The sequence below is a fragment of the Oncorhynchus gorbuscha genome, linkage group LG02, assembly GCF_021184085.1.
Source record: "Oncorhynchus gorbuscha isolate QuinsamMale2020 ecotype Even-year linkage group LG02, OgorEven_v1.0, whole genome shotgun sequence".
Lineage (NCBI taxonomy): Eukaryota > Metazoa > Chordata > Actinopteri > Salmoniformes > Salmonidae > Oncorhynchus > Oncorhynchus gorbuscha.
The window spans coordinates 81844952-81871375 of record NC_060174.1 but is presented as its reverse complement, the minus strand read 5'-3'; the positions used below and the strand labels follow the sequence as shown (position 1 = coordinate 81871375).

At 42.1% G+C, this 26424-nt stretch overlaps 1 protein-coding gene across 2 annotated transcripts in view; it reads right to left on the bottom strand.

Annotated features, from left to right (window-relative positions):
- Positions 1-801: 801 nt before the first annotated feature.
- The window catches only part of sgcd (sarcoglycan, delta (dystrophin-associated glycoprotein)), a 286304-nt gene continuing 260681 nt past the window's right edge, over positions 802-26424 (bottom strand). For both annotated transcript variants that reach the window (XM_046323674.1, XM_046323666.1), the window contains exons 6-8: positions 13692-13764; positions 3087-3210; positions 802-1105 (exon numbers count right to left, since the gene is read on the bottom strand). In XM_046323674.1, the coding sequence (XP_046179630.1) occupies positions 926-1105; positions 3087-3210; positions 13692-13764 (377 nt within the window). In that variant the 3' untranslated portion in view covers positions 802-925. The remainder of the gene's footprint in view (positions 1106-3086; positions 3211-13691; positions 13765-26424) is intronic.

Below are 26424 nucleotides of genomic sequence, written 5' to 3'. Positions count from 1 at the left end.
GGAGTGGCCTAGCCAGTCTCCAGACCTGAACCCAATAGAAAATCTTTGGAGGGAGCTGAAAGTCCGTCTTGTCCAGCCTGAAGGATCTGGAGAAGGTCTGTATGGAAGAGTGGGCCAAAATCCCTGCTGCAGTGTGTGCAAACCTGGTCAAGAACAACAGGAAACGTATGATCTCTGTAATTGCAAGCAAAGGTTTCTGTACCAAATATTAAGTTCTGCTTTTCTGATGTATCAAATACTTATGTCATGCAATAAAATGCAAATTAATTATTTAAAAATCATACAATGTGATTTTTCTGGATTTTTGTTTTAGATTCCGTCTCTCACAGTTGAGGTGTACCTATGATAAAAATTACAGACCTCTACATGCTTTGTAAGTAGGAAAACCTGCAAAATCGGCAGTGTATCAAATACTTGTTCTCCCCACTGTATGTATGTATGTATGTATGTATGTATGTATGTATGTATGTATGTATGTATGTATGTATGTATGTATGTATGTATGTATGTATGTATGTATGTATGTATGTATGTATGTATGTATGTATGTATGTATGTATGTATGTATGTATGTATGTATGTATGTATGTATGTATGTATGCATGCATGCATGCATGCATGTATGTATGTATGTATGTATGTATGTATGTATGTATGTATGTATGTATGTATGTATGTATGTATGTATGTATGTGTGTATGTGTGCATGTGTGCATGTGTGCATGTGTGCATGTGTGCATGTGTGCATGTGTGCATGTGTGCATGTGTGCATGTGTGCATGTGTGCATGTGTGCATGTGTGTGTGTGTGTGTGTGTGTGTGTGTGTGTGTGTGTGTGTGTGTGTGTGTGTGTGTGTGTGTGTGTGTGTGTGTTTCAGTGTTAGTGTGTGTGTGGGTTTCAGTGTTAGTGTGTGCATGTGTGTGTTCTAGAGGCAGACATTGTTGCTGATCTGGCAGGTGGAGCCTGTCCCGGCCTGTGATAGGAAGAGTTTCCCGTTGGGACAGACACACACCTCATAGACAGTCTGTCTGGTAGTGGTCCCCGAGGGAGAGGCCTTGCCCTCAGGCAGACGCAGCAGCCTGATCCTCCGCGCGTCCAGAGTGATCTAACCACAGGGAGACAACGGGTTAAATGAGGACAGAGTCATGTTATTTATTTATGTATAGATGTGGTAAAGAGGTCAATCGAACTAGACCAAAACACAGGACTTGCCATGGAAACACATGGGGGAAAGGGCTGTGGGGGAAAGATCCTGAGTCTCCTCATTGCCCCCAAACAAAATTACCCTACATTTAGGCTATTATTTATACATGTATTTCACACTATGTTGAGGTAAAAACCATGTCATCGTTACCAATCAACTGCATTATAGTTCAAAACTACTTTGACTACAACCACCGATTTCTGTATGTGAGCTATTATAACCATCTTATACAAACGGGATGTAGCATAGCCACGGGAAGCAGGGGTGCTGAGGGTACGACAGCACCCCTGAAAAATTGAGAAGAAAAAAAAATCTTAATAAAAAGAATTGAATAATTGAAAAAAGGAGTGCACTGGCCTTTACTAGTCCTGTATTAGCGGACCGATATAGCTGTGTCCCCCGCCCCACCCTTTCTAAACTTGATTATATTATTATATATTACGCAGCAAAAACAGCCAGATATTTCCACATTGAACTTAAGTAACCACATTGTGGGTCTGTTACGACACATAAATCATGACAGACTTGACAAATATCCACTTAGTTAGATCAGGTTTGTTGAATGTGCGCCAATCTGGTCAATTAAACATCCACGTTCCATTGACTCCTTTAACGCATATATAGTTGGATAGGTGGGTGAGTGAGTGAGAGAGAGAGAGGGAGAACTGTGTGACTCTACCCATGTATAGCCTCCTCTACCTAACTTCAAGACAATCACAATGAGAGATGATAAATCACTCAAAGCACTGTGGACAATATACTGTAGATCTGTTTGTATTACCTGTTCTAGCACCTCTGCCGTTCTGCTCTGGGCTAAAGAGAAGTGGCTATCGACAGACAAAGCCGTTTATGGCATTAACCTCTTAACGGCCACACACCCAACTCATCTCTGTACGCTGAATTATTTACTCCTTTATGATTTAAGATTGACAAATCCATACCCAGCGTTCAAGCTACCAATCAATTCCAGCAATAATTTCTCAGTTTACTCCGGTATTATCATTTGAATTGGTACAGTACTTCTCTCTCGCCCAACTTTACCATTCCACCAAACCAGACAGTCAGTCTAAATCCCATCTCTTTAACCTCCTCTCCCCCTCGCCCTCCCGGGATTTTTAAGGGGTTGTAATTTCCCTAGCCGGGAGAGGATCTGCTCTTAATATAAAAGGTAAAAGGAGTCATTTCCAGGCGCCTCAGGGAAGCATTCCTATCAAATGACCTGTAACACTTTTAAGTAGGGAGTCTCAGCTGACTTCTCCACACATCTGCTATTGAGATAATCTCTGCAGAGAGAGAGGCCGGGGGCCGGGTATCAGCAGGTCTCTAATAGGTAAACCTCACCACTAATTGCGGCTGGAAGTGCCAAGGGGCTCCTAGAGAGCGAGAGGTGTCTTGTGAAGTGTCTGTCCACGAGTCAGGCAGGTGACAAATGGACAGTTGGAAGGCAACTCAAATGGAGTGTGAGAGCAGGGGTGCAGTTACATGAGGAAGATGGCAAAGCACTAAATGTTTGATATAAGCCACATTAAGTCGATAAAATTGAGAGGGGCCTCTGTTCATGTGTTAAATCAAATAGTCCCATGATTCTGTTAAATTGTCTGATAAAAGAATAAGAATAACCCAAGGGCAACGATCGAACAAGTGAAGTTTTACCCTCATCAACATTCACTCCAGATCATCGACAGACAGATGTAGAGTATACACAGTTTAAGAACTCTTAATGCAGCCTTCCTTCCTTTCTGACTTCCTTCCTTCATGAGATCAGTGATGAACTAATCTGACATAACTTGAAAATAAAAGCTATGGAGTGAAATCCTTTAGATCAATGACGGAGGAGTAAGAAAATATGCAAAGATAAAAGTTGAGAGAATGAGCCCCCTACCTCTCCGTCTTTGGACTCTAGGCGTAGGTCACTTCTACATGTGGCCTGGATGTCCCCTGCCTCTGCTAGGATCTGGATTCCTTTAGGGGCCTCCATGTACAGAGACCGAGTGGGAGACTCCAGGCTGGAAGAGAGAGAAGAGACAATTTCATCAATGAATGACTGAATACCCAGGAGAAATCAGAAGAACCATAGCCATGGGGTAGAGATGATTTATTAGGGGTTCACAGCGAAGCTATTGTTATTAATAAGTCAAGCGTAGATTGGTAATAGTTTTTCTAATTTGGCACACAGAAACTACAGGCCATGATTGACTTGGTCAAAAGGAATGGTACTGATTGGCCTATAGGTGCCTCAGTTATAAGCAGTCTCACTTAAACCCTCATATCCGCCTCCAAATAACACCAAATGTATGCCCATATGTATGTAGGCCCATGGTAGATCTGTTAACTTAGATAGAGAAAAGCTAAGGGATTTGTTAAGCGATGGCTGAGTTATTGATCAATCAGAAAATCAGATTTTACGTGTCCATTTAAATACTTTGTAAATCCACTTCACAGTGGCCTATCACATTTTTATGTTTTAGGTTAATCAAAGACAGTGCCATGATGAACCATGTTAAATGTGTCATTGGCATACAGTATCAGGACATCTGTTTTTGGGAGATGCTGGGTTATCACATATCTGGTCGCGAAAAATGTCCTTTTGTAGGATACCCGGAGGGCTTGTTCGACATTGCAGCTGACACTGCAGCCGGCAGTGCAGGTGAATGCCAACTGACTGATCTACAAAGAACCTTGCATCATAAATAACTACTCATTATTATTTGTAGATCAGTCAGTAACAATTTACCCATGATATATTACGGTTTTGATCCTCTCGAATATGGCCATTAATATCCTTTGGTTGATTGGTTGAGGCTTTTTGGGTGCATGACGTCACTCCGAGCTCTTACCAAAACACAAAACATGATGAATAGTTCATCTCGCCTCGGATCTGATAATACCCGCGCCCCAATAACATTGTCGCCAAGGAGGGCTTGCTAGCAACAGTATTTGAGTCATCTCAGGTGCATTAGGAACGCCTGCTCTTTCCATGACATAGACTGACCAGGTGAATCCAGGTGAAAGCTATGATCCCTTATGTCACCTGTTAAATCCACTGAAATCAGTGTAGATGAAGGGGAGGAGACAGGTTAAAGAAATACTCGTAAGCCTTGAGACATGGATTGTTGTATGTGTGCCATTTGGTGTGAATGGGCAAGACAAAAGATTTAAGTGCCTTTGAACGTATGGTAATAAGTTTCAGGCACACTGGTTTGAGTGTATCAAGAACTGCAACCATGCTCAACAGTTTCCTGTGTGTATCAATAATGGTCCACCACCCATAGGACATCCAGCCAACTTGACACAACTGTGGGAAGCATTGGAGTCAACATGGGCCAGCATCCCGGTGGAACGCTTTTGACACCTTGTGTGTTTCTAATATTTTTTACACTCAGTGTATATATCCTTAGAAGCTGTGTGAATATAAAGTCACTGCAACCTTAGATGGCTGCACCAGACCAGTTGGTGGCACTATAGATGTTATTGGCACTAGAGGATACTAGAGCAATAACTATTGGTCAAGTGGAATTTTCCTCATGCAAATTAATATTCAAATTAAATCATGCAGACAAACAATGTGACATATTGTGAATTGTATGTCCGTATATTCACATATTGTTGTCCTATTATGTAGTCTGAACATACTGAAAAGTGGATATTTTATTCAGTAAAATGAGAAAACGTAAGTCCTGCCCCTTGCACAGTCAGCATATTATAGCTGTGAGAGTGTATTGAATTCTTCTGGAATGCTAATGTGGAGTGTACCAATGGAGATTTAAATCAACACGGTAATGCGTTCACTGATTACACACAAAGGAAGATAGTTTGCTTCGTTATCCAACTGATCGTGTATCCTTTCTGTCATCCTGTCCACCCCGTTCATTGCTGCAGCAAGTGACTACAACACACATCAAGTGAGTAAAACACACTAAAAGTGAAAGGTAAATTCAGTAAATTGAGATTTCCTAAAATTATTTCTGCTTGCTGCCATATGTATCAGTGGTTCATACATAGGGCCTCCATTGTGTAAGAATATGCTATCCATGTCTATCTGTTTGGGGAGTGTTGTTATCACTCTGTCAGTGATAGGAGATATGAACCAGAGTGTGGAACGGAGACAGGGAGACACTAGACAATGATCTGGGATAAGAGGTTGTGGCTGTGACTGCAGTAGCAGAGCTTCCAGTTCATTTCCCTCTCTCTGTCTTTTCTGGCCACTGCCAGCCTCAGCCGCTGCCCAACAAAGGAAATTAAGTATCGATCACATGACCAACAAACAACAAGCAGAATTTATATTCAAATAACTAGCTGTCATCTTTATTAATATCAAATGGGTTTGCTTTGCCTTCACACAGACATTCAAATGTTGTAGTGGAGGATGAATTCTAGATGAAAGATCTTGAATCATATCAGATTTCCATTTTGTATTGCTGTGATATTACTTGACTGTTTTTTAGAATTGTATTATGATATTATATATCATATTATTATATTCTAGTATATTACTGCCATTTCATTTGTTCACGTTTGGAAAATGAGGACATGAAAAGGCAACAAAGGGGCCTAGGTTATAACTATTATCACATAATGGCCACCGACAGAAACAACATCTCCACCCCGCTGATCCTCAACACTGGGACCCCACAAGGGTGCGTTCTGAGACCTCTCCTGTACACCCTGTTCACCCATGACTGCGTGACCATGCACGCTTCCAACTCAATCATCAAGTCTGCAGACGACAATACAGTGGTTGGCTTGATTGCCAACAACGACAAGACGGCCTACAGGGAGGAGGTAATGGCCCTTGGAGTGTGGTGTCAGGAAAATAACCTCACACTCAATGTCAACAAAACAAAGGAGATGATCGTGGACTTCAGGAAACAGCAGAGGGAGCAGCCCCATATCCACATCGACGGGACAGCAGTGGGGAAGGTGGAAAGTTTTAAGTTCCTCGGCGTACACATCACGGACAAACTGAAATGGTCCACATACTCAGACAGCGTGGTGAAGAAGGAGCAACAGCGCCTCTTCAACCTCAGGAGGCTGAAGAAATTTGGCTCACTGAAACCACAATCGAGAGCATCCTGTGGGGCTGTATCACAGCCTGGTATGGCAACTGCTCCGCCCACAATTGTAAGGCTCTCCAGAGGGTGGTGAGGTCTGCACAACGCATCACTGGGGGCAAGCTACCTGACCTCCAGGACACCTACAGCACCCGATGTCACAGGAACGCCAAAAAGATCATCAAAGACAACAACCACCCAAGCCACCGCCTGTTCACCCCGTTACGATCCAGAAGGTGAGGTCAGTACAGGTGCATCAAAGCTGGGACCGAGAGACTGAAAAACAGCTTCTATCTCAAGGCCATCAGACTGTTAAACAGCCATCACTAACATTGAGTGGCTACAGAGTCAAATCTCTAGCCACTTTAATAGTTAATAATTGGATGTAATAAATGTATCACAATGCCACTTTATATGATGTTTACATACCCTACATTACTCATCTCATATGTATATACTGTACTCTATACCATTTACTGCATCTTGCCTATGCCGCACGGCCATTGCTCATCCACATATTTATATGTACATATTCTTTTTCATCCCTTTACACTTGTGTGGATAAGGTAGTTGTTGTGAAATTGTTAGATTACTTATATATTTAGTTATATATTACTGCACTGTCGGAACTAGAAGCACAAGCATTTCGCTACACTCGTATTAACATCTGATAACCATGTGTATGTGACCAATACCATTTGATTTGATTTGACGGGTGTGCAATGTTGTCCACACTGGGTAATCATCAAATGCTTATAATATTCAAGCAGTCTGAATCTAGGCAGAAATTCTAAATAGGCTGCATATCCAGCTAATTCAAAATAGGCTGCATATCCAGCTAATTCAAAATAGGCTGCATATCCAGCTAATTCAAAATAGGCTACATATCCAGCTAATTCAAAATATGCTACATTTCCAGAGTGGGGTATAGGACTCTACAGCATGTATACTTATTTTATTATGTTTAAAATCAAGGAGATGGTCACTATCTCAGTATGTAATTGGAAATATTGACCAACCAGGGAGTGGGCAAATGGACATAATGCTTTGGACATAATGTACACTCTTAGAGAGTAAACATAGTGTTAAGTGTGTCTGCTAAAACATAAATGAGCAGAATAACACTGTGATGGTACACCATGTCCTCTCAGAGGTGATCAACACAACAGGACAAAACTTTATTTGGAGTTCGACATCAGTATAGGAGGATGAGAAACAGCTTACTATCTTCACTGTAAAGATGAAGGACAAAACATTGTCATCATGTCATGTGTTGTTGTCATGTTGTGATCAGAAAAGAGTCAAACAACAACTGTTCAATCATTGATTAGAATCACAATAAAGGAATTTTTAAAAGTATTTTTATTGGTTTGAAAATCCAAACAATCATTCCCATTAATCTTAGCCCAAAGTGCTCTTCCTCTTTGAAAAGCGTGTGAGCCTCAGCCTGGCTATCTATCTGTATTCAGGGTTGGCCTGTGTTGTGTGTCTCAGATGCTGCTGGAGGGAAAATAAACCGACTATAAGACATAACATTACAGCAACAGTATCCTTGGTGTCGACTCACAGGATCACAGAGAGTCCCTCTCCCCCCGCTGATTATCACCCGTAAAACAGGAAGATAACGGGTCATTTGCATGCACCGAGAATATGACATGCCACCAGTGACTCCCTCCCTTCCTCCTCTCTCTCTCTGTTCCCTCCCTTCCTCTGGTGGCATGCACCACCATCAACATATCCAGCTGAGATCAAAGGTTAATGACTTTTCATGCGTCCTCGTTCACATCACCAGAGTTCAAATATGCCATTGTGTAAATTATATGGTTTTCCAATTGAAAGAAATTGCATGGGAATACAATGTAAATGTACGCCATATTTTTGCGGTGTGTTTTCCCTTTTGTGTCCGTCATAATGTCTCCTAATCATGGCTAATTATGATCTGATACATACAGTATTATCTGTATAGTGGTCAACTGTGAGAAATTAAATGAAATGTATCCTACTTTAACCGGACAAGTGATCATAGAGTTAATTGGTTGGATAACAGTAGAGTTTATTATCTCCAGTGATTGGTGTGATTGTAGCTTTCTGAAATAATTTTGTGACCTGAACATCGGCAACGGCACACTATGTTCGCCCAATTACTCTGACAAATATACACTTTGAAATTGGGGTCTGTTTGACATGTCTGGGTCTTATTGCAGTGTGGATGGAAGCGCTAAACCTATTGCATTTCCACCAGGACCTACTTCCTCAGCCGAACTACAGACACAGAATTTGTTTTAATGATTACAAATCACCTCCAAAACTCAACACAAAGGTATAACAGTTATGACAGATGTCATGACTGTCCACGAGAATCCAAATAGGTCAGATCAGGTTGGCAATGAATAACTTCAATCAGACCCCCTCTCACCCAGAGGGGGAAGGAAATAACTATTGGGGATTAACAACTCACGTCCTATTGTAAATGAATGGAGAAGATCCAGCCCTGTGCACTCAAACTTCGCAACAGACTTTTTCCTGCTGAAACTCTAACACGCTCAAAAGCGAACACTGGAACAATACTTCTAACATAGAACGTGGGGAATGGTCAGAGGCAATCTATGGAACACTAATGTCATTATGTTTGTTATTTTGTGATGTCATTAAAAATGTAATAAAGGAAATACTGTAACTTTGAAACTTACTAAGGGTTGTGCATGTAATATGGAACATGATGAAAGTGTTTTTGTTAAGAGAAGGATGTGATTTGAGAAGTTATAAGAGAGTTTTTTCCCCATAACTTGGCACAGTGAGTAGTCACTGCCCCGGAGTGAGGTCAGGGAGTGTGCCAGCCTGCCGGAACCACCCTTTTTGAGCAAAATGTATAAATAATGGGTTTGAACTTTGAATCTCAACATGAGGTGGAGATGATAACATCACCTCCTGGACAATCACTGGTACGGCTGATTAGCTGTCCTAAGTAAAGTATCATCAAAAGCAAATATAAGTAGGACCATCCTGTTACTCTCCTCAAACCATCGTATTACTCTACTCTCATCACCCCACTGTGGAGTCATCGATAAGGTTGGCAAGCCTATCTTCAAAGAAGTATCTTAAAGAGCGAATGGAAGGAAAATTAACTCTGTAGTTCTGTTCAGGACTACACGACAAGTCACCGGATACCGAACAACTACAAAGAAGGACAACAGTAGAAGAGTTGTTGGAACTATTTTGGACAATCGGAGCCTTACAAGCGTGCCGTGAAATGGCCCATCACCCTTTCCAGGACTGCCCCGTTCACCGAGAAATCTCCGGTGAACCCAGGCATTTCAAGTAAATACATTCATGATTTCTTGCTCAAAGAGGGCTACGGTTCGTGTGCAAAGTATATGGTTATTGCAGGTGAGAGTAGATTCTGAATGTGGCAATGTCAAGTGTCTCTGTCCCTCTCTCTCCCTCTCCTCTCTTCTTTAACAAGAACCCATGTTGTTGTCATTCCGCTAGGGACCTGTTTTCAGCATATTACGTCTCCAGTCAATAACCGGTGCATAGTGTGTTTGTTTATCCTGTGTTCCCATTTAATTAGCTAGTAAATAAATAATTAAACCAATTTGTGTGGTACTGAATCATAAGTAAGGCTCTGGTTAGATGCAAGGAGGTTACGACTGTTCAGAATGGTGATATGATACGAGGTTTTGAATAATAAGTTGACTGTTTATAGGTGTGATAGGTAAAGATCTTTTAGAGTTTGATTCGGGAGATGGTAACTCTTAGAACTGCTCTCGTGGTGCCCCAGATCCTAATGAGTTAATTGTTACGTGATTCATTTAATCAGGTAACAATTAGACATATTTAGTTAACCTCTTGCTCCTACCTGGCACGCAGGCGTCCCATCTAGAGCTCTGGAAATGCAAATGCGCTACGCTAAATGCTAATAGTATTAGTTAAAACTCAAACGTTCATTAAAATACACATGCAGGGTATTGAATTAAAGCTACACTCGTTGTGAATCCAGGCAACAAGTCAGATTTTTAAAATTATTTTCGGCGAAAGAATGAGAAGTTATTATCTGATAGCATGTAACACCCCAAAAGACCCGCAGGGGACGTAAACAAAATAATTAGCATAGTCGGCGCTACACAAACCGCACAAATAAAATATAAAACATTCATTACCTTTGACCATCTTCTTTGTTGGCACTCCTAGATGTCCCATAATCACTATTGGATCTTTTTTCCGATTAAATCGGTCCATATATAGCCTAGATATCGATCTATGAAGACTGTGTGATAAACGGAAAAAAATTGCGTTTCATAACGTAACGTCATTTTTTAAAATTCAAAAAGTCGACGATAAACTTTCACGAAACACTTCGAAATACTTTTGTAATGCAACTTTAGGTATTAGTAAACGTTAATAAGCGATCAAATTGATCACGAGACGAAGTGTTTTCTATAGGGGTCCGTCTTGAAATACTGTCCGTGTATTTCTCAACCAAAATATCCGGTCGGAGACCTGAAGAAAAAGCCTGTCTCTTGTTCGTTTGACCAAGAAACAAAGAATTGGCAAATGACAAGACTGTTGACATCGTGTGGAAGCTGTAGGTACTGCAACCTCAGCCCTATTTAATGTCTTTCGCCCATAACAATGGGTTGAAGCGGCGGATGGATATATTTTTCCACTTTCAGTGATCAGATTTTCCTGCACTTTTCAATGAAACGCACGTTCTGTTAAAGTCACAGCCGTGATTTAACCAGTTTTATAAACGTCTGAGTGTTTTCTATCCACACATACTAATCATATGCATATACTATATTCCTGGCATGAGTAGCAGGGCGCTGAAATGTTGCGCGATTTTTAACAGAATGTTCGAAAAAGTAGAGGGTCGACTGAAGAGGTTAATTCGAAAAATAACAGTCAATGTTAATGTCAAAGTCAAGTCACGACACGGTCGAATAATAAAGCCAGATAAAATAGTGGCTCCATTTTCAAAGGAAGCCTTTTATGGGTTTGTCACATTCGTTCTTGAGAACACATTCCACGTTCAAGGAGTTATTGTGATGTTTTTTTGCTCTCAAGCTAGGCGTCATATTGTTTTGTCTTTATCTGTGAAGAGAACGGGTCAGGACATCTGTCAAATATTCCTGTCCTCCTTTCTGCTGCCACAAGTGAGAAATGTATTCAATAGAAAGACGTAATGGGGATGACACATGATCTTCAACCGGAGAGATATGATGCCGGCTATTGTTCTAAGTAATTCTAATTTTGTTATATTTCAGTCTTCTGTGATGTGTAATATTTCGATGCAAACTCAAAAAAAATCTGACATGGTACAGGTGTCTTCTTTTTTTGCAAGCCTATAACCACGTTTGTGCGTTGTATATGTTTGTTTCAAAGTAGATTTTTTTAAGACTACTAAGAGTCACTGTCTGACCCAGATTTAGCCCACTGCAGTAAAAGGTTAAATGATCATGTCTAAAGCTCCGTAAATGATTGATGAGTCACAGTTCATTTACATGAAGAAGCTGTTCAATTCTATCTAAGTACCACTGAATGGGCCTCCTCTGTTCTGAAAGTAAAGGATGATGCATGGGCTGCTACAGTAGCATGGTGATGCTATGAACTGCATGTTCATACAGAGTGTTCATTTTGATTGATGGGTGTCAGAATGTTTGGTGTATGTGGAGGCAGGGATGATAACCAGTGTCAACTGTCAACGAGGGTGGGCCCACTGTACCCTTCTCTCCTCTCACTCTGTTAGGGCCAGGGGGAGGGAGAGAGGTGCTGTGTCTGTTGCTTCACAAACATCATTTTATGGCAGGGGTGTCAAATACATTTTGCCCTGGGGGCTCCATTTGGTCTGCAACGAGTCCTCTATCTATTGTTTTGGGAATTTTTGATACTCCCTGCCTGTCTAGTTTTCATTTCTGTGATTTTAAGTGAGCTGGACAGCCAACAAATCTGTATAAATGTAGGTCCATTATCATTTCTTCACAGTTTAAATTTGGGTTTAGTCATTTTAAAGTATATTTACTTTGTTTTTCGCCCCCACCCAAATGATAATCTCAAAACGCACACGGGCCGGATTGGACCCCAAAACACTGGGCTATATGTTTGACACCCATGTTGTAGATTGGAAGGTGAAGAGTGTGCTTGTGTGTGTCTGTCCATATATGTTTTGGGTGGTTGTGTGGTAGTATAGTCACCTGTGTGTCGGTGGAGGCCAACGCTCCAAGTGGCACTAACTGCTCATTATCTTTCTCCCTACAAATCTGTCTTTCCTGCCATGTCTAATCCACCACTTGTCAGCCATCAGCCACACTCTACTTCTCTTTTACCCCTCTCCCTCTCTCCCTTCTCTACGTCTCTTGCCTCTGACATTGGCATTGTACTTCATATGTTTGTTTTAGTTCATGAGAAGCTCCTTTAATTACATTCTGATGAGCATCCGGGCATTGATCTGGGTGGAGAGGGGGCTCATCCACTGCCAAAGATACAGCCATTGATCTGTACATGTCGGAGACCACACAACAATGCAGCCAAATGGTTCTTCATCAAAACTCAACTGGACGGGATGGAGTTGCCCGAGGAGTGTAAATTGCTTCACAGAGTCGAGTCTTTCCAAGCTACAGCGCATTGGAAGAATGTCCAATCCTATAGGCCTGTTCCAAAGCTCATTTTTATATTTAATTATCCTTTATTTAACTAGGCAAGTCAGTTATGAACAAATTCTTGTTTACAATGACGGCCTACCCCAGCCACACCCAAACCCGGACGAAGCTGGGCAAATTGTGCACCGCCCTATCGGAATCCCAAACACGGCCGGTTGTGATACAGCCTGGAATCGAACAAGGGTCTGTAGTGATGCCTCTAGCACTGAGATGCAGTGTCTTAGACCGCTGCACCACTCGGGAGTCCCCAAAAGTAATATTACACTGTATTATTTGCTACAAGGGTAAAATGTATCTATTTACCTGTGAGTGGAGCCTATCTGCTGTTTCTAAACTATTAAAAACGATACTGTGATTTTAGTTGACTACAAAAAAGGTATGTTTATATTGTATGCTAGCATATAGGTGGGGACTCACATATCATTCTTTACCCCATTAAGAAGGAAAACTGAACCAAAAGGAAGATTTTGATGCTGTGCCTTAGCACAAGCAAATAACCTTAGTCTGATGACAGGACACACCTGCAGTATAGGCCCTGTCAGCAGAACATCTACAGAAATCTTTAAAACACCACTTATCTGGCTGGAATATATAGTACTGGTTGTCAGTGGCAGTATGCATAGGGTTAGTGAATCATTTAAAAGGAAATAATCCAATCACACCCTCCCTCACCACACACCAAGGTTTACACTGTACCCAAACCTGGCCGTGTGTGTGTGTTTGTGTGCATGTATATTATGTGTGTGCATCAGGGTGGATTCAAAGAGAAACTTATCTTACCGTAGCTCTTTGAAGGGCTCGGCCCTGACGTGTGGCGTCTCCACAGAGTTGGTGAATACGGCTCCCTCGGCACCTGTAATCACAGAACTACAACATTAGCCAGGAGACCTCCTCTCTCTCCAGCCGTCGGCCCGTCGCTCAATACCACACTGTGATGCCAAATCAATGGACATAATCTCTAAAGCTACAGATCTATATGGGCCGCCATGGCCGGCACATCCCACAAGGTCTCACCTATGCCACAGAGTTAATTTAGGCTCTGAGCTACTGTAGTCCCACCCTATGCTATTGAATAACCTTTACATTGGGGTGCTGCTAGTGGATCGATGGCCTCACTAAATGTGTTTCAAAGCACTTTGTGGCACAGCAGGGACTCCAAAACACCTCTAAAAGTTTAGCCTCTAAAAGTTTTCCTATTCAAAAACGAGGGGAATATTTTCAATAACAGCGACAGGGTGATGGTTGGGTACCTGAATACTTGAGAATATTTACAGGGACGTTATTCCTTTAAGGATTTTCTTGAATTACAGCTCTCAGCTTTTCGATCGGAAAGCAGCAAGGGAAAATATGCAAAAAGAAGTACACCCCCAGCTATGTGGGACATTCGGAAAGTATTCAAACCCCTTGAATTTTTCCAGATTTTGTTATGTTACAGCCTTCTTCTAAAATTGATTAATTTACACGTTTTCCTCATCAATAGACACACAATGACAAAGTGAAAACAGGTTTTTAGAAATGTTTGAACAAGAACAATTATTTTGAATACCGTATTTACATAAGTATTCAGACCCTTTTGCTATGAGAATCGAAATTGAGCTCAGGTGTATCTTGTTTTCATTGATCATCCTTGAAATGTTTCTACAACTTGATTGGAGTCAGCCTGTGGTAAATTAAATTGATTGGACATGATTTGAAAAGGCACAGAGCTGTCCATATAAGGTCCCACGGTTGAGAGTGCATGTCAGAGCAAAACCAGGCCATGAGGTCGAAGGAATTGGGGAAGGGAAGGGTCTAGGGAAGGGTACCAAAACATTTCTGCAGCATTGAAGGTCCAAAAGAACACAGTGACCTCCATCATTCTTAAATGAAAGAAGATTGGAACCACAAAGACTTCCTAGAGCTGGCCCCCTGGCCAAACTGAGCAATCTGGGGAGAAGGGCCTTGGTCAGGGAGGTGGCTAAAAACCCAACGGTCACTCTTACAGGGCTCAAGAGTTCCTCTGTTGAGATGGGAGAACCTTCCAGAAGGACAACCATCTCTGCAGTACTCCACCAATCAGGCCTTTATGGTAGAGTATCCAGATGGAAGCCACTCTTCAGAAATGGGCACATAACAGACTGCTTTGAGTTTTCCAAAAGGCAACTAATGGACACAGACCATGAGAAACAAAATCCTCTGGTCTGAAGAAACCAAGATTGAACCCTTTGGTGTGAATGCCAAGTGTCACGTCTGGAGGAAACCTGGCACCATCCCTACGGTGAAGCATTGTGGTGGCGGCATCATGCTGTGGGGATGTTTTTCAGTGGCAGGGAATGGGAGACTATTCAGGATCGAGGGAAAGATGAACAGAACAAACTACAGAGAGATACTTCATGAAAACCTGCTCCAGAGTGCTCAGGACCTCAGACTGGGGCAAAGTTTCACCTTCCAACAGGACAGCGACCCTGTGCACAAAGCAAAGACAACACAGGAGTGGCTTCGGGACAAGTCTCTCAATGTCCTTCAGTGGCCCAGCCAGAGCCCGGACTTGAATCCGATCGAACATCTCTAGAGACACCTGAAAATAGCTGTGCAGGGATGCACCCCATCCAACCTGATAGAGCTTGAGAGGATCTGCAGAGAAGAATGGGAAAAAGTCCACAAATACACGTGTGCCACGCTTGTAGTGTCATACCCAATAAGACTCGAGGCTGTAATCACTGCCAAAGTTACTTCACAAAGTAAAGGGTCTGAATACTGAATACTCATTATGGGGCATTGTGTGTAGATTGACGAGGGGAAAAAAGAGATACATTTTAGAACAAGGCTTTAACGTAACATAATGTGGAAAAAGTCAAGGGGTCTGAATTATTTTCCGAATGCACTGTAGATAACTTGATGGTCTATTCCAGGTGGAAGCGCTTCTGTTCTCCTGATGTAAATGTAATGGCAACAGCAGCGTTGGTCTTCCTGTATGTATCCCAAAGGCCTCTTGAGCATATGTACAGTAGGGGGTTTGTTTTACTCTGACAGCTCTGCTGCTAGGAGTCACGCCTTTTCAGCAGGGATGAAGGGAATGGCTATAAGACTGTGTAACTGGACTTCTGGGCTGTAAAATGACTCAGAAAGTTTCTTCAAGCTATGTTTTTTTGTTTTTGCATTTTCTGTTTGTCTGGCTTCCCCTTTTAGGGGGTTTAGGTCAGGGTTCTTATTCACCACTCAGTGACACATCTATTTGTCAAAAAGGTCATAATATAAACATTATTTGATAAAATGTTTTCATAAGGAAGCAAACATTGAAATAGCAGACAGGTGTTGCAGGTAATGCAATGAGAGTTGCATGAAACAGATGAATATGAAAAGTATTATTAATGAAGTCAATATGGAGATAACGCAGGCCACATGGAATACAGTATAAATTGTAATTGAATATTGTCAAATGAACTTTGTTTGAACTCCCACAGGGATGAGGGTCCATTAAGAGACACTAAACAGGAGACAGTACTCCATCGGACCATTCATGTGATGTTTTTATTGTCATGTAAACTAGATAGGTGCAGTGAAATGTGTTGTTTTCTGGGTCACCCCTGGAGCAAATTAGGGTTAAGGGCTTTACTCAAGGACACATCAACAGACTTTCACCTTATCAGCTCAGGTATTTGAACCAGTGACCTTTCAGTTACTGGCCCAATGCTCTAAGCACTAGGCTACCTGCAGCCAGTGGTGTAATTTATTTAAGTAAAAATACTTGAAAGTACTACTTAAGTAGATTTGAGGGGTATCTATACTTTACTATTTATATTTAAGATAACTTTTACTTCACTACATTCCTAAAGATAATTATGTACTTTTTACTCCAAACATTTTCCCTTCCACCCAAAAGTACTCGTTACATTTTGAATGCTTAGCAGGACAGAAAAAATGCCTAATTCACACAATTATCAAGAAAACATCCCTGCTCTTCCCTACTGCCCCTGATCTGGTAGACTCACTAAACACATGCTTCGTTTGTGAATGATGTCTGAGTGTTGGAGCATGCCCCTGGCTATACGTTGTGACGGCCCTGAATTTTTCTGAACGTCTCAGTGCTTCTCATTCGAATAGGGCGCTTTCCCTTTAATTCCCAATTAAATAGCCAGCATCAGCTGCGCAAAAGTGGGGTTGTGATGGGTTCATCCCTAAATTCCCGAGAAGCTTCTCTATTCCGTTTGTTTTGTAGCCTAATAGGGTTTACCCAGGATCGGATCCACTCTTTGCATCCATGGACTACACCTCTCTGTTCTTCGTGGCCTTTGCTGGAGATCTGTTTGCGATTTGGATGGTCTGACTGACTACAACCTTTTTGTATACGGTATTTCATTTGTTTTGATGTGATGTATACTGTGATGATTTATGTAGTTAGTTGTAGTTGAGGACTTAGTAAGAGTTGATACGCTTTATAGCTGTGTGGTAAAATAATTGTTATATTGATTGTATGATAATACTGGGTTTATGCTACACTGAATGAACGGACAAACATTGAGTGACAAAAGTCACTTGAGTTCCCTGAACTCCTTTACCAGGCTGGACTCTTTTTAGGCCCGAGGTACAGGACATTTCTGGAGGAACCAGAACTCATTGTGATGTTATTATATGTGTGTGTAATCATTGATGTTGCTAATACAACCCACACAAAATAATATAGTTGTTTTTGAAGTTCTTTCCAATGTTTTAAGGGTTTAAGTCCTTTGAATTGGTGTAGACTTGACGGACCAGATGGGACTCATTCACTCCCAAACCAAAAGGAGAAACCAATGTTTTCTCTGGCACCCCTATGATGTAATAACCTCAAGTCAAAACCCTTACAAAGTAAATAAGAAAATGATGCTGTCTGGTTTGCTTAATTTAAAGAACTTGAAATTATACTTTTAAAATCAAATCAAATCAAAATGTAATGGTCACATACACATGGTTAGCAGATGTTAATGCGAGTGTTGCGAAGTGCTTGTGCTTTCATGCAGTCATATCAAACAAGTAATCTAACAATTTCACAACAACTACCTTTATACACAAGTGTAAAGGATTGAATAAGAATATGTACATATATGGATGAGCGACGGCCGAACGACATAGGCAAGATGAAGTAGATGTATATACATATGAGATGAGTAATGTAGGGTTTGTAAACATTATATAAAGTGGTATTGTTTAAAGTGACTAGTGATGCATCTATTACATCCAATTTTTTATGATTAAAAAACGTAGTCAACGGGCAGTGGCTCGGGTGGTTTTTGTCTTTGATGATCTTTTTGGCCTTCCTGTGACATCAGGTGCTGTAGGTGTCCTGGAGGGCAGGTAGTTTGCCCCCGGTGATGCGTTGTGCAGACCTCACTACCCTCTGGAAAGCCTTACGATTGTGGGTGGAGCAGTTGCCCACAGTTGTTCAGTGTCTCCTGACCCCTCCTGTCTCAGCCTCCAGTATTTTTTATTTTTTATTTCACCTTTATTTAACCAGGTAGGCTAGTTGAGAACAAGTTCTCATTTGCAACTGCGATCTGGCCAAGATAAAGCATAGCAGTGTGAACAGACAACACAGAGTTACACATGGAGTAAACAATTAACAAGTCAATAACACAGTAGTTTATGTGTCGGGGGGCTAGGGTCAGTTTGCTATATCTGGAGTACTTCTCCTGTCCTATTCGGTGTCCTGTGCGAATCTAAGTGTGCGTTCTCTAATTCTCTCCTTCTCTCTTTCTTTCTTTCTCTCTCTCGGAGGACCTGAGCCCTAGGACCATGCCCTAGGACTACCTGACATGATGACTCCTTGCTGTCCCCAGTCCACCTGGCTGTGCTGCTGCTCCAGTTTCAACTGTTCTGCCTTATTATTATTTGACCATGCTGGTCATTTATGAACATTTGAACATCTTGGCCATGTTCTGTTATAATCTCCACCCGGCACAGCCAGAAGAGGACTGGCCACCCCACATAGCCTGGTTCCTCTCTAGGTTTCTTCTTATGTTTTTGGCCTTTCTAGGGAGTTTTTCCTAGCCACCATGCTTCTACACCTGCATTGCTTGCTGTTTGGGGTTTTAGGCTGGGTTTCTGTACAGCACTTTGAGATATCAGCTGATGTACGAAGGGCTATATAAATACATTTGATTTGATTTGCCGTACCAGGCTGTAAAGGTTTGTGAGTGTTTTTGGTGACAATCCAAATTTCCTCCGCCTCCTGAGGTTGAAGAGGCGCTGTTGCGCCTTCTTCACCACGCTGTCTGTGTGGGTGGACTATTTCAGTTTGACCGTGATGTGTTTGCCGAGGAATTTAAAACTTTCCACCTTCTCCACTACTGTCCTGTCGATGTGGATAGGGGAGTGCTCCCTCTGCTGTTTCCTGAAGTCCATCTTCTTTGTTTTGTTGACATTGAGTGTGATGTTATTTTCCTGACACCACACTCCCGAGGGCCCTCACCTTCTCCCTGTAGGCCGTCTTGTCGTTGTTGATAATCAAGCCTACCACTGTAGTGTCGTCTGCAAACTTGATGATTAAGTTGGAGGTGTGCATGGCCATGCAGTCATGGGTGAACTGGGAGTACTGGAGAGGGCTGAGAACGCACCCTTGTGGGGCCTCAGTGTTGAGGATCAGCGGGGTGGAGATGTTGCTTCCTAGGGTCTCGAGCTTAATTACGAGTTTGAAGGGTTCTATGGTGTTAAATGCTGATCGATGAACAGCATTTTTACATAGGTATTCCTCTTGTCCGGATGGGTTAGGGCATTGTGATTGCGAATGCGTCGTCTGTGGACCTATTGGGGCGGTAAGCAATTTGGAGTGGGTCTAGGGTGTCAGGTAAGGTGGAGGTGATATGATCCTTGACAAGTTTCTCAAAGCACTTAATGATGACGGAAGTCAGCCTGACCAGAATACCGCTCTGTCTGCCTCTTCTGCAGCGACGTTGTTTTGGGTCGCCTACTGAGATCTGATCCATTGTCCTGGGTGGTGCTCCAAACAGAGGATCCGCTTTTGGAACGTTGTATTACTTGCCGTAATGTTGGTAAGTTGATGTTGCTCTTATAGCCAATAGTTCTTCCTGTTGTATGTAATAACAGCTAACATTTCCTGGGGTAACGGTGTAAGAAATAAGACATGAAAAAAATAAATTCTGCATAGTTTCCTAAGAATGCAACGCTTTTGATACCTAAGTACATTTTAGCAATGACATGTACTTTTGATACTTACAGTACGTACATAAAAAACTTTTAGACTGTTACTTGAGTATTTTACAGGGTGACTTTCACTTTTACTTGAGTCATTTTCTATTAAGGTATCTTTACTTTTACTCAAGTATGACAATTGAGTACTTTTCCACCAATGCTTGCAACCCATATGCATCAACTGTCTTTAGTGGCAGTTATACACTGTAGGCTGTTGTATATGTACATGTATTTACCAACAGACTACTGAGACTATGACAGATAAGAGACATATCACAATCCCCCAACCCCAAAAGCCTGTCACAAGTCACCCAACGACACAGACCAGAAAAAAAACATACATATTTCTACACTGTAACAAGGAGCTCTTCGTATAAATAACCACGACTCACAGTCAAGACATTACCTTTTGCTCAGATGGTATGGAAAAGAGTCATGATGCAGCTTTTATGAGGATTTTATTTTTATTTTTTATTAAACTAGGCAAGTCAGTTATTAAGAACAAATTATTATTTACAATGACGGCCTAGGAACAGCGGGTTAACTGCCTTATTCAGGGGCAGAACGACTTTTTCAGGGGCAGAACGATTTTTACCTGGTCAGCTCGGGGACTCGATTTCGCAACCTTTTAGTTACTGGCCCAACTCTCTAACCACTAGGCTATCTGACGATTATCATAGTATGGAGAGAAAGATGGCCAGTATAGAGTGCCAGCTTAATGGTCAACATGAACAATTTGGACTGTTTTTATTTAACAATGCTGAAAGAGAACTCAGCCCCCTGCCCAAAAGAGAAGACCATTCAAACTTGCCACCCATATCCATGAAAAGCAATAGTGGCTGTCCATATGTAATGTCAGTTTTCACAGAGTACATGGGTGTGTGATGAGCAGTCAAGACAGCAGTATTTCAGAATACCATAGTGTCAAAGCAACATTTTGAAATATCATTATTTGAGGGGCCTCTTTTGCCATAAACTCACACATAAGTACCGTCTCTTCAAGCTCGTTTTGTTATGTGAATTCATACAGTCTGAGGGACATAACCCAGAATAGTTTGGCTTAATGCATAACACAGCATTAAGGTGAAGAGTAAAAACCCAGAGAATATGTTCTAAATTACCAGTGCAGTATATCAGAGAACACATCAGTTCCTCATTCTGTCACTGCAGAGCCCAGTCAGTCTTCTCTCAAACACTGCTATCACCCCGCTAGCCACAGTCCATGGACAAGTTGATAGATGCTAATTAGAGCCCATTAGAGAGAAAGTAATAAAGTTACTCAGTGTTGACAGACCGCAGCTGTAGTCAGATTTAGACAAGAAAACAGAAAAAACTGTTGTGCAAATGGAATAGACACCAGGTGGAAATTATAGGCATTTAGCAAGACACCCCCAATAAAGGAGAGGTTCTGCAGGTGGGGACCACTTCTCAGTTCCAATGCTTCCTGACTGATGTTTTGGTCACTTTTGAATGCTGGCGGTGCTTTCACTCTAGTGGTAGCATGAGACGGAGTCTACAACCCACACAAGTGGCTCAGGTAGTGCAGCTCATCCAGGATGGCACATCAATGCGAGCTGTGGCAAGAAGGTTTGCTGTGTCTGTCAGCGTAGTGTCCAGAGCATGGAGGAGCTACCGAGAGACAGGTCAGTACATCAGGAGACGTGGAGGAGGCCGTAGGATGGCAACAACCCAGCAGCAGGACCACTACCTCTGTCTTTGTGCAAGGAGGAGCAGGAGGAACACTGCCAGAGCCCTGCAAAATGACCTCCAGCAGGCCACTAATGTGCATGTTTCTGCTCAAACGGTCAGAAATGGACTCCATGAGGGTGGTATGAGGGCCCGACGTCCACAGGTGGGGGTTGTGCTTACAGCCCAATACTGTGCAGGACGTTTGGCATTTGCCAGAGAACACCAAGATTGGCAAATTCGCCACTGGCGTCCTGTGCTCTTCACAGATGAAAGCAGATTCACACTGAGCACATGTGACAGACGTGACAGTCTGGAGACGCCGTGGAGAACGTTCTGCTGCCTACAACATCCTCCAGCTTGACCGGTTTGGCGGTGTGTCAGTCGTGGGGTGGCATTTCTTTGGGGGGGCCGCACAGCCCTCCATGTGCTCGCCAGAGGTAGCCTGACTGCCATTAGGTACTGAGATGAGATCTTCAGACCCCTTGTGAGACCATATGCTCGTGCAGTTGGCCCTGGGTTCCTCCTAATGCAAGACAATGCTAGACCTCATGTGGCTGGAGTGTGTCAGCAGTTCCTGCAAGAGGAAGGCATTGATGCTATGGACTGGCCCGCCCGTTCCCCAGACCTGAATCCAATTGAGCACATCTGGGACATCATGTCTCGCTCGGATGTTTTAGTCCAGGTCTGAGAAGAGATCCCTCAGGAGACCATCCTCCACCTCATCAGGAGCATGCCCAGGCATTGTAGGGAGGTCATACAGGCACGTGGAGGCCACACACACTACTGAGCCTCATTTGTGACTTGTTTTAAGGACATTACATCAAAGTTGGATCAACCTGTAGTGTGGTTTTCCACTTTAATTTTGAGTGTGACTACAAATCCAGACCTCCATGGGTTGATAATTTTTGTGGGATTTTGTTGTCAGCACATTCAACTATGTAAAGAAAAAAGTATTTAATCAGAATATTTCATTCATTCAGATCTAGGATGTGTTATTTTAGTGTTCCCTTTATTTTTTGAGCAGTGTATTATGGATTATATATAATAAAACAACCTGAGGATTGATTATAAAAAACGTTTGACATGTTTCTGTGGACATTACGGATACTCTTTGGAATTTTCGTCTGCGATGTCGTGCCTGCTCGAGCCTGTGGATTTCTGAACATAACGCGCCAAACAAATGGAGGTATTTTGGATATAAAAATAATCTTTATGGAACAAAAGGAACATTTTATTGTGTAACTGGGAGTCTCGTGAGTGCAAACATCTGAAGATCATCAAAGGTAAGCGATTTAATCTCTTGCTTTTCTGACTTTCGTGACCAATCTACTTGGCTGCTCGTGTTTGTAATATTTTGTCTACTGAGAGAGATGTTCTTACATAAACGCTTGTTATGCTTTCGCTGAAAAGCTGTATTGAAATCTGACATGCCAGGTGGATTAACAACAAGCTAAGCTGTGTTTTGCTATATTGCACTTGTGATTTCATGAAAAAGTCATATTTTTAGTAATTTAATTTGAATTTGGCGCGCTGCAATTCAGCGGGTGTTGATGAAAATGATCCCGCTAGAGGGATGGGTGCGTCAAGGAGTTAACACTTTTTGGTTACTACATGATTCCATATCTGTTATGTGACAGTGTTGATGTCTTCACTATTATTCTACAATGTAGAAAAGAATTTAAAAAATAAAGAAGAACCCTTGAATTATTAGGTGTTTTCAAACTTTTGGCTGGTACTGTATGTCTGGATCAACTCACTGGGAGGCCTGGTCCACACCGACTGTGCTATATAACCTATTTAGAAACAAGCCTCTGTCTTTGTCGTCCTTTGCCCATACACTCTTCTTCATCACCTCCCTCCATCCCACCACTAGTTGCTATAGTAGCTATTAAGTGAATGTTTATGAGGCCTCCAAACACTAGTGCTATATCCTGCTGCATGCTTCATAAAGCGCTGATTGATCAGCAGGAGACTAGCCGACCAGGGGGGTTGGAGGAGACGTAATGGAAGCACATTGACAAAATAATTTCAGAGGGGACAATAAAACAAAATGGCTTTATCGATATTTCACTCAATCTGTTTATGGATGTTTATGGCCAGAGCATTACAGGATGTCACCGGGAGAGTCGGCCCAGTCCGGTTCCCAATGGAGAGTTTAGTGAGAGAGCAAGTGTGTCTGTTTGTGCAAACATTTGTGCGCATGTGTGTGCCTATGTATGAAAGTCGACTAAAGTTCACAAGGTGATGTGTAAATGAAAGTGAGAAGATATTGATCAAGTGGTTCCCATAGGCAGGCTATTGATTCAAGGCCATGCATACTACAACTAAGCTCTGATTGTACTGCAGTTGTTAAGAAAGGAGGGAAAATAACAGTTACCGTTCGATCATAGGCAGTACTGTCTCCTATGTTGAACCCTTCTGTTACCAGATATATATATATATATATGACACACACACACACGGTGGGGAGAACAAGTATTTGATACACTGCCGATTTTTGCAGGTTTTCCTACTTACAAAGCAAGTAGAGGTCTGTAATTCTTATCATAGGTACACTTCAACTGTGAGCGACGGAATCTAAAACAAAAATCCAGAAAATCACATTGTATGATTTTTAAGTAATTAATTTGCATTTTATTGCATGACAAGTATTTGCTCACCTACCAACCAGTAAGAATTTCGACTCTCACAGACCTGTTAGTTGTTTTTTTTAATCCCTCCTGTTCTCCACTCATTACCTGTATTAACTGCACCTCTTTGAACTCGTTACCTGTCCACACACTCAATCAACGTCTCCACAATGGCCAAGACCAGAGAGCTGTGTAAGGACATCAGGGATAGAATTGTAGACCTGCACAAGGCTGGGATGGGCTACAGGACAATAGGCAAGCAGCTTGGTGAGAAGGCAACAACTGTTGGCACAATTATTAGAAAATGGAAGAAGTTCAAGATGACGGTCATTCACCCTCGGTCTGGGGCTCCATGCAAGATCTCACCTCGTGGGGCTTCAATGATCATGAGGAAGGTGAGGGATCAGCCCAGAACTACACGGCAGGACCTTGTCAATGACCTGAAGAGAGCTGGGACCACAATCTCAAAGAAAACACACTACGCTGTCATGGATAAAAATCCTGCAGCGCACACAAGGTCGCCGTGCTCAAGCCAGCGCATGTCCAGGCCCATCTGAAGTTTGCCAGTTTTTTTAATTTATACCTTTATTTTACTAGGCAAGTCAGTTAAGAACAAATTCATATTTTCAATGATGGCCTAGGAACAGTGGGTTAAATGCCTGTTCAGGGACAGAACTACAGATTTTGTACCTTGTCAGCTCGGGGATTTGAACTTGCAACCTTTCGGTTACTAGTCCAATGCTCTAACCACTAGGCTACCCTGCCGCCCCAATGACCATCTGGATGATCCAGAGGAGGAATGTGAGAAGGTCATGTGGTCTGATGAGATAAAAATAGTTTTTTGGTCTAAATTCCACTCTCGGTGTTTGGAGGAAGAAGAAGGATGAGTACAGCCCCAAGAACACCATCCCAACCGTGAAGCATGGAGGTGGAAACATCATTCTTTGGGGATGCTTTTCTGCAAAGGGGACAGGACGACTGCCCCGTATTGAGGGGAGGATGGATGGAGACATGTATCGCGAGATCTTGGCCAACAATCTCCTTCTCTCAGTAAGAGCATTGAAGATGGGTCGCCAGGGCAACTAAGGAGTGGCTCCATAAGAAGCATCTCAAGGTCCTGGAGTGGCCTAGCCAGTCTCCAGACCTGAACCCAATAGAAAATCTTTGGAGGGAGCTGAAAGTCCGTATTGCCCAGCGACAGCCCCGAAACCTGAAGAATCTGGAGAAGTTCTGTATGGATGAGTGGAACAAAATCCCTGCTGCAGTGTGTGCAAACCTGGTCAAGAACGACAGGAAACGTATGATCTTTGTAATTGCAAACATAGGTTTCTGTACCAAATATTATATTAAGTTCTGCTTTTTTGATGTATCAAATACTTATGTCATGCAATAAAATGCAAATTAATTACTTAAAAATCATACAATGTGATTTTCTGGATTTTTGTTTTAGATTCCGTCTCTCACAGTTGAGGTGTACCTATGATAAGAATTACAGACCTCTACATGCTTTGTAAGTTGGAAAACCTGCCAAATTGGCAGCGTATCAAATACTTGTTCTCCCCACTGTATATCTTGATATGGGGAATATTAAACGTTCAGTATTACAACGCCCATATTAGGACTGCATCACGTTATCTTGCTCTCAAATAATGGTGTGAAAGTGAAGACACACAGTGAGGTATGCCTTAAATCTGCGATATGTAACTCTATGTAAATTTAAATAGAAATGTGCGTTATAGATCTGTCATTCTCATTGAAAGCAAGTTTAAGAAGCAATAGATCTGTTTTTATATGTGCTTTTTTTATGCTTCCCATTCTTAAGTTTAGTTTTTGCATCTTTTACTTTCAGTTTTGTACACCAGCTTCAAACAGCTGAAAATACTATATTTTTGGTTATGGAAAATACTGTATGGGTTAGGGTTAACCGGGACTGTCGCTTTTTCAATAGGAGAGGGAGAGACAATGGCTGCTCCACTCTGTTGCGCAAGCAAAACTCTGCGAACACCCAGCTATCCACTGACGTGATC